An 8626-nucleotide genomic window follows, 5' to 3' on the forward strand; every position below is an offset into this window, starting at 1 on the left:
TGATGTTCGGTAACGAGTCTTAAACTACTGGTTCTCTCTACCTTGGTTCCTTTCTTTTATTTTCCTCTTGGTTTTTTTCCATGTTTTCTTATGGTTTTTCATTTTCTCTTTTACTTTTCTTTCCGTTTTCCCTTTTTTTTCTTGTATCCTATTCAGGTATAGCCGGTCTTTTTAGATAAAATTGTCTTCATATTCCTTTTGACGGTAAGGTTTACCTTACTCCTATCGGGGGGATATGTTGCAGCCAATCTACATTGACCTGGTGTTACACAGGATAGGATCTTTCCTATAAATACGCCCCTTTTTGTTTCTAATAAATATTTCTTCAGTTTTATCTTAACTAAAAATCTAGTTTCTTAATAATTTGTAATTGACTCCTTTGTGTTTCCCTCAACTTTCATACTTCTTGTTTATCTTAAGTCTTTACTTTACATATAACAATTAATTCAAAGTTCATATTTCACACTCGACTCGAATCTCTTTATTACTAAAACCGTATGTAAGATATTGTTTATAATAACATAATTACTTTTCTTTTTAATCTTGGCAATTCGTTTATATCTATATTACTTACGCCCTCTTAAAATCATCGTTGATTATCTTCTTATCCTAAAAACTTTATATTATAATATTTCTTAAGTTGACTACTTCCAGTCTGGTGCTCACTTTCATAACTACTTTATTATTAACCTCAGTGTTAATAACCTATATCCACCTTATCCTTTATGAACTATTACCAGTGTCTTAACAATGTGTTGATTACGAAGACCTTCCTGGACAATACCTGCGACAATTTTTATTTTCAGATAATGCAAGACGCATCCCCTCCCTTATCCCCTATGTCTCCCTCCAGAGTGCGAAACACCCGGTCCAAGACTAAAGGAAAACGCCTCTCTGAACTCAATGAAAATGGTCAACGACAATCAAGTACCAATCGTGGAGATTCTGGTAATTTTCGAAGACCTACAAAAGCAACATTTTAATGCTGAAGCCAACGTTAGGCACAGTCATCGTTCAATTGGCTATTCCAATCATAAAGCAAGCTCACAAAACATCTCTTCTCAAAAATAACAAACTCAATAACTCTCGCTTCCGGTCCATTCTGGTCAAATCTCAAGTACCCTTATACATATCCAGGTCCAGACCGTTTATGGAAACATTACAAGCTTTAGATCCATGGTCTCGATAGTATCATCGTTCCTTCTTAACGGGTGCAAACTATCATCTCACCCTAACGAGTTACCCATGCTTCGTAACGAGTCAAAAACTACTGGTTCTTTCTACTTTGGTTCCTTGTCTTGTTTTTTTTCCCGTTTTCTTGTGATTTTTTCTCTTTCTTTTCCTTTTCCTTGGGTCCTGTTCTGGTACACTGGTCATATTATCCAAAACTGCATTTATATTTCTTTTGACCGTAAGGTTTACCTTACTCTAATCGGGGGATATGTTGCAGCCAATAATAGTGTGGCTTGCTGTTACACAGTATAGGGTCTTTCATATAAATACTCCTCTTTTTTTTCATCTTTAAGAAATATTCTTCAGTTTTGTCTTCACCTAAATTTGGGTCTTACCTTGTAATTGATACTAGTAGTATTTCCTCCGCTTTTTGTTGCTGTTTGTTGTCCATTGTAAATTATACAATCACATCATCTTCTTACATAAACCCGTCGTAAACTCTTTAATCTTTTACGTCTAAGAACTATATTCTCTTCTCATCTCTCACTGTATTATTATAAATTTACATTTAACTGTCTTATCTGTGTATTTTATCGTCTAAGATTACTTCAGAAATATTCTCAATAAATAATAAAACTAAGTGGACAACTAAAAGTCTGGTGTTCACTATCACAATTGTTATATAATAATAATTGTCTCTTTTTAAATCTAAATCCGTACTAGCGCTATATCAACATTCCCAGGATGTACTGAAGAAGCAGCAAATTGACCCCCCTCATCACCGAGGTGGAGAAATCCTAGCCAGCAATGGTAATGGCGGTAACAAAGTCTTGATAATGCTGACAGATGGCAGCCTGTATGGAAAATTGTTAATTTTAAAGTTCTTTTTTTTTCATAGATTTACTTACAGACTTTTCGGCATCATGCCCACCGGCAATGTTGGCAGCTCGCATACGATCAAGAGCAGTACGATCAAGAGCCTCGAGCTGCCAAATGTGGCTTTTCATGGTCTCTAATGCATCGGCCATGATGTTACCAGCCGTTGCCCGGTTGGCTGGTGTAAAGCGGCTAGTGGGAGTGGCAGCATTGGTACCAGGGTGAGCATTGGTGAGGGTGGCTATAGCGTTTCCGACACGACGGTTAGTGTTATTCAGCTTTTGTATATTAGATTTAACGAGGAGGGAAAGAGCAGCCATATCATGGAGTTGGCATGCATATAAAGCTGTCAAAACGCGAAGTTAAATGACAGGTCTCCCACAATTTTCAATAATTTTTTTTTCTTTTATTTTCCTCGGGTGTCTTTTTTTTTTTGTATGTAACAGTGAGTTTATTTAACAAGATAGATATAGAAGTAAAAAAGGGAAAGCTAAACTATTTCGGTTTAACAACCTTTGTCTCCGTAAATATTTAGTGACCCTTAAGAGCATGTCGCGTCTGGACAACTAACTTAGGAGCAGGACCTTTGGAGGTTTGGTTGATAGCCTTCTGTTTACCCAAAATAGAACGCTTTTGTCCTAGCATTATTTTTCACCATCAACCATTTTACCAGCCAAATGGGATGTCCGAACTGTCACCGGTAATGTACCCTCGTCTTCTTCCATGTCTATGCACACCGTTGCTACAGTTGTGGCGTACTTAGACGTTCAAGAACCACTTTCAGCAATCTTTGAAGGCTGGTACGCATCTGACAGGTCTGTATCAGAATCGGAGATAGCCTGTTCAACCATCGTAGGCAGCTCGATATTAGATTCCTCCTTAGGAGTATTGACTTGCACAGGCTGGAACGTTTTCTTTTTACAAAACTTCGGGGTTTGACCATAACCTTGACAAGCGAAGCACTTGGTTTTGGCCAATTCGGGACATTTGGAGCGTACGTGACCGGCGTGGTGACACCAATGACAAACGATATGGGCACCTTTGAAGGATGCCGAAGCAAAACAATTCCATTCGTACAAATATAAATTATTTGACAGCGGCTCATAGGCAAACGCTGCACTATCATCTTCAGAATAACCGGTAGTCGTATTGAGTATCACTGATAATATGCCTTTGCAATATCCACCAGAAGTGTACTCCTTGACTTGCAAGACTTCTCCGTAAACAAGATGAGACCTCATTAACTTTTCAAGAAAATCCTCCTTATCAGGAACGTATAAAAGTGATATCTTTACGTGGGCAAGCTTGTACATTTCGTTATCATTTGAATGAGTTCCTTTAATAACGGTGTTCTTGATTGTGACACCAGTAAAAATTGCCTTGTCAAAACTTGAGTCATCAACAAATTTGACTTCAATCAAATGATCACCATCTAAGCTCGAACCATAATTACTGATTGGGCGGAAACCATGGACAGAACCACATTGCGATTGAATAAGCTTATATGCTTCGGTACGATGTTGGATTAACGAAGCAGGAATCGAGAAAAGAGCGGAGTCAGTTGTCAAGGCCTGTCTCACTATTTCGATAGCCTTCTGCATTCTGATGAAGCAGTCAAGGTCTTCACTTTGGTAGATTACCTTACTTTGTAACTTGAATTGAGAGTCCACATTGTTAGGTACAGATAAATGACGAACAACTTTCTTGGAATTACCACGGGACGCGATTGTTGCTCAAGGATAAAAAACTTCTTTCGACGATATCTCGGTGCTTACAGAATTTTGACAAAAGGTATTTGCATCCATACTCTTGTTTCAACGATATCTCGGTGAATTCGATACATCCATCAGAAATTGTTCTTGCATTTGATTCCTCTCTATCGGTTCTATCTTTTTTATTTATTACGCTCCCCTCCATCTCTTCGATCTCGCCGTTTATCGCGACATTTAACCAATCCTGCAAATATTTCGACATTCTCATTTCTCAATCCCCAATTTTAATTTTCTTTCTAGATTATTAAACAATGGCAGAAAAACTTCACAATTCTTGGGCAACAATCACGTCCCGTAGTAATTCCAAGAAAGTTGTTCGTCCTTTATCTGTCCCTAACAATGTGGACTCTCAATTCAAGTTACAAAGTAAGGTAATCTACCAAAGTGAAGACCTTGACTGCTTCATCAGAATGCAGAAGGCTATCGAAATAGTGAGACAGGCCTTGACACCTGACTCCGCTCTTTTCTCGATTCCTGCTTCGTTAATCCAACATCGTACCGAAGCATATAAGCTTATTGAAACGCAATGTGGTCCTGTCCATGGTTTCCGCACAATCAGTAATTATGGTTCGAGCTTAGATGGTGATCATTTGATTGAAGTCAAACTTGTTGATGACTCAAGTTTTGACAAGGCAATTTTTACTGGTGTCACAATCAAGAACACCGTTATAAAAGGAACTCATTCAAATGATAGCGAAATGTACAAGCTTGCCCACGTAAAGATATCACTTTTATACGTTCCTGATAAGGAGGATTTTCTTGAAAAGTTAATGAGGTCTCATCTTGTTTACGGAGAAGTCTTGCAAGTCAAGGAGTACACTTGTGGTGGCTATTTCGAAGGCGAATTATCAGTGATACTCAATACGACTACCGGTTATTCTGAAGATGATAGCGCAGAGTTTGCCAATGAGCCGCTGTCGAATAATTTAAATTTGTACGAATGGAATTGTTTTGCTTCGGCATCCTTCAAAGGTGCCCCTATCGTTTGTCATTGGTGTCACCATGCCGGTCACGTACGCTCCAAATGTCCCGAATTGGCCAAAACCAAGTGCTTCGCTTGTCAAGCTTATGGTCATACCGCGAAGTTTTGTAAACAGAAGAATTTTCAGCAAGTGCAAGTCAACACTCCTAAGGAGGAATCTAATAACGAGCTGCCTACGATTGTTGAACAGGCTATCTCCGATTCTGATACATACCCGTCAGATGCGTACCAGCCTTCGAAGATTGCTGAAAGTCATTCTTCAACGTCTAAGTACGCCACAACTGTAGAAACGGCTTGCATGGAAATTGAAGAAAACGAGGGTCCATTACCGGTGACAGTTCAGACATCCCATTTGGCTGGTAAAATGGTTGATGGTGGAAGAAAAATGCTAGGACAAAAGCGTTCCATTTTGGGTAAACAGAAGGCTATCAAGCAAACCCCTAAAGGTTCTGCTCCTAAGTTAGTTGTCCAGACGCAACATGCTCTTAAAGGTCACAAAATGTTTACGAAGACAAAGGTTCCTAAACCGAAATAGTTTAGCTTTCCCTTTTTTTACTTCTATATCTAGCTTGTTAAATAAACTCACTGTTAATACAAAAAAAAAAAAAAAAAAAAAAAAAAAAAAAGCGATTGTTGCCCAAGAATTGTAAAGTTTTTCTGCCATTGTTTAATAATTCAGAAAGAAAATTAAAATTGGAGTTTGAGAAATGAGAATGTTGAAATATTTGCCGGATTGGTTAAATGTCGCGATAAACGCTGAGATCGAAGAGATGGAGGGGAGCGTAATAAATAAAAAAGATAGAACCGATAGAGAGGAATCGAATGCAATAAAAATTTCTGATGGATGTATAGAATTCACCGAGATATCGTTGAAACAAGAGTATGGAGTGCCCCCAGACTTGTCAGCCAGGCCAAAAAAAAAAAAAGTGAAATTGAAAAGTTTTAGAAAAAAAAGTAAAATAAAAAAAAAAATTCGAAAAATTTCATGTTTAGGCGGCGATTCGGGTCTTTAAACAATTTAAAAACCGCTTTTTAAATTCAAAAGGATTTTAATCATGTGCATATTAAATAACACGTTTTGGTAACATGTTTTGCAAAAACAGCCAATGCATGTTTGTATTTAATACATTTAGTTGATATCAACAAATACTTGCACATATCCCTGTATAGCCATATAATTTGTTTCACGTGCAAATCACGTGTGTGCACGTGCAAATCATGGCCGTGTAACCATAGTTGGGCCATTACATTAAAATAGGCCGTGTAACCATAGTTGGGCCATTTCATTAAAATATCATTTATTTCATCTGATTTTGCATTTAATTCATAAAAATTTGGGTGCCCTTGGGCACCTAAATTTTCGGATTTTAGAAGGGTTTACTTAATTTTTTACGTGTAAAGTTCCATTTGTTTCTTACGAGATTTATTGTACTGATTTAAGGGAAATATCATGATTTATTTGTAATTAGGTATTAGTGATTTGGGTTTGTAGCCAATAATGACGGGTAGCAATTCCAGCATACATTATCAGCTACATTTATAAATTTAAACGAGGCAAAGGCTGTACAAAATCTTTCTTCCCAGTTTTTGGTTGTTTAACGTGTCTGCCTGTACAGCTTTCTTGTCGGCATCGTCCGCATTTGTTACTGCACAGAGAACCTTTGGAACTTCCAGGACAGTTATCTACCATGCATACCACACATACTCTTTTCCGTTTTCTGTTATTTGATAGATTGATTACTTCAGCTGTAACGTGGCGTGAAAGTGGTGTTGTAAGAGGGGTGGCTCCCGGGATATGTCTGGAGCGATATGCAGGGCGTATCATCTGTAATTGAGGTGATGGTGGGTTGATTGTACCAAGTGGAAAATGTTGCTCTATAGGGGGTATTGGTTTGGGTAATGCAGGTATTGATCTTATAAACCTGGATGGGGATTCAGCAAGTACTCGAACACTTTGTGATATTTCAATATTTTTGAGAAAAGTATTTCCGTATTTTCTAGGCAAAATTCTACAGAAGCTTCCTCCACTGTCCTTGTCCAACACATGGTCTGCTCGATGGTTTTTAGATCTGCCTCTTCAATGTGTTGTAACTATTGGTGATGCAGTTAATACTTGGTCTCCGACACTGGTACCTTCTGTGCCCCTTCGGTATTTGGTCTCTGATATATTTTCTTGGAATCAGTCTACCGACAACTTGCAAAATACACGTGTCGTCAATGCTAGCAAAGTGAAAGAGGTTCGACGAGCCCTCTATCCATCCGATGGCTGGTTTGCTGCAACTGGTTTTCTTCCAACAGCTTTGCATAATCAATCAAACCGCGATGCTCTGCTCTCGGCATGGCATCCAGCGCTTTATCATTGGACTATCTCCCAAGGCCGTGGTAACATGGTTACTGTTTCTGGTATACGTCCAGGTGATCTTCGCTGGTATTGGCATCCAGATCGTGCGAGGTTTGAGATTCGCGCCGTCATACCTCAGGTGGTTCCAACCCGGTTCTTCTTTCGGCCTTCCTTATGGCGGCTCTTTTGGTCTTTGGATATGACGAGTAAGGCTTTCCCTCCATGGTGGCGGCTACTTCAAGATTGTATAGGCTATAGGGCTAAACTACACCGGTGGTCTCCTACTAAGTATCCTTGTGCCAGCTGCCCTATTTGTTTAGTCTCTTCTTCCGAAGACTTGTTCCATTTTGTGGTGGGCTGTTTCGATTAGTGGCAGTGCTGGTGTAATGTGATCTCTCTTCTTAACATTGGTGACACATTCCAAACTGAAATTGATATTTGGACCGGCTTTGTATCTCTCTGCGGTCAAAACCAAAAGCCTCTATCTTCGGATATGCTTGTTATTCTTGGCTCTGGATTAGCAATACTTTGGAAATATCATTGGCGCTGTGTGATTGATGGTGATCTGTGGAACTCACAAGCTGCTCTTTAAATGTTTCAACAAGATCACTCGGTACTTATTGCTGATACTTTAGAAACTCAATCCCCTTTAGTACGTAGTGATAGTCTAGTGACGCCTTCTGGCTAATTGTATAATTTCTTTATATATCTAATAAACTTACAGTTAATACAAAAAAAAAACCCTCTTTTTGTAAAAACTTGGAACCCCCCCCAAATTAGGTATAGCGTATGACATAAGGGCAGATTTTTGTTAGATTACTATCCTCCATTAACTTTTTTTCTTTTTAATTTTTTTTCCCATAAATTTATTGTTATCTTTGCCAAAATGTGTACTTTCGAAGAATCACCCAATGAGTTTACAACTGTTTACGAAAAATCAACGACGCTCATTAACATGAATGTATCCGCAATTCAGTGGTATATGGAACAACGTCAGTTGGAGATCAACTTGCTTCACGAGGCTTTTCTTTTTTATTTTTCTTCAGTTTTTGATGGACCTTCCTTTTTTAATGCCTTACCCTTCCTATTAACTGGCACACGTTCAACTCGAGTTCGTCCAAGCAACAATGGAACGTTTTCCAACTATCACTACTGGACAATCCTGCACCCTTTTCTCGCTGACGATGACAATCCACGCACTAGTTTTTGAGCAATGTATCGCATGAATGTTAACAGCTTCGAAAGACTTGTCAACAACCTCAGTCAGCATCCAGCATTTGATCTGTTAGCCCTCAGCAGCATCCCAGCATACATCCAGATTTCATGTGTTATATGGCGCTTAGCCAAATGCCATATTGGTTACAGAACTAGTAACATGGCTTTTGGTGTATCGCATGGTAGTTATATCAACGTTTTCAGAAGATTTTTGGTTGCAATCGAAGGGGTATACGGAGATCTGATCAACTGGCCGATGGATCAGCA

The 8626-nt window shown here is 38.7% G+C and overlaps 3 protein-coding genes across 3 annotated transcripts; 2 read left to right on the forward strand and 1 right to left on the reverse strand.

Moving 5' to 3' along the window:
* Positions 1 to 839: 839 nt before the first annotated feature.
* On the forward strand, positions 840 to 1485 carry EV154DRAFT_486126 (uncharacterized protein; the record flags this gene model as incomplete). Its single annotated transcript, XM_051598815.1, has 3 exons — positions 840 to 948; positions 1002 to 1105; positions 1138 to 1485. 3 exons carry the CDS (start codon positions 840 to 842, stop codon positions 1483 to 1485), a joined length of 561 nt encoding a protein of 186 aa, XP_051452793.1.
* A 1703-nt stretch (positions 1486 to 3188) lies between these two features.
* EV154DRAFT_394039 (uncharacterized protein) lies at positions 3189 to 3695 on the reverse strand (the record flags this gene model as incomplete). The annotated part of the gene is made up of 1 exon (XM_051595152.1): positions 3189 to 3695. A coding segment is annotated over one exon (507 nt), but the record flags the coding sequence as incomplete, so codon positions are not given.
* A 377-nt stretch (positions 3696 to 4072) lies between these two features.
* Positions 4073 to 4693, forward strand: EV154DRAFT_429205 (uncharacterized protein; the record flags this gene model as incomplete). Its single annotated transcript, XM_051596458.1, has 1 exon — positions 4073 to 4693. A coding segment is annotated over one exon (621 nt), but the record flags the coding sequence as incomplete, so codon positions are not given.
* Positions 4694 to 8626: the final 3933 nt, after the last annotated feature.

This window comes from Mucor mucedo (assembly GCF_025094135.1).
Source record: "Mucor mucedo strain NRRL 3635 chromosome Unknown EV154scaffold_134, whole genome shotgun sequence".
Lineage (NCBI taxonomy): Eukaryota > Fungi > Mucoromycota > Mucoromycetes > Mucorales > Mucoraceae > Mucor > Mucor mucedo.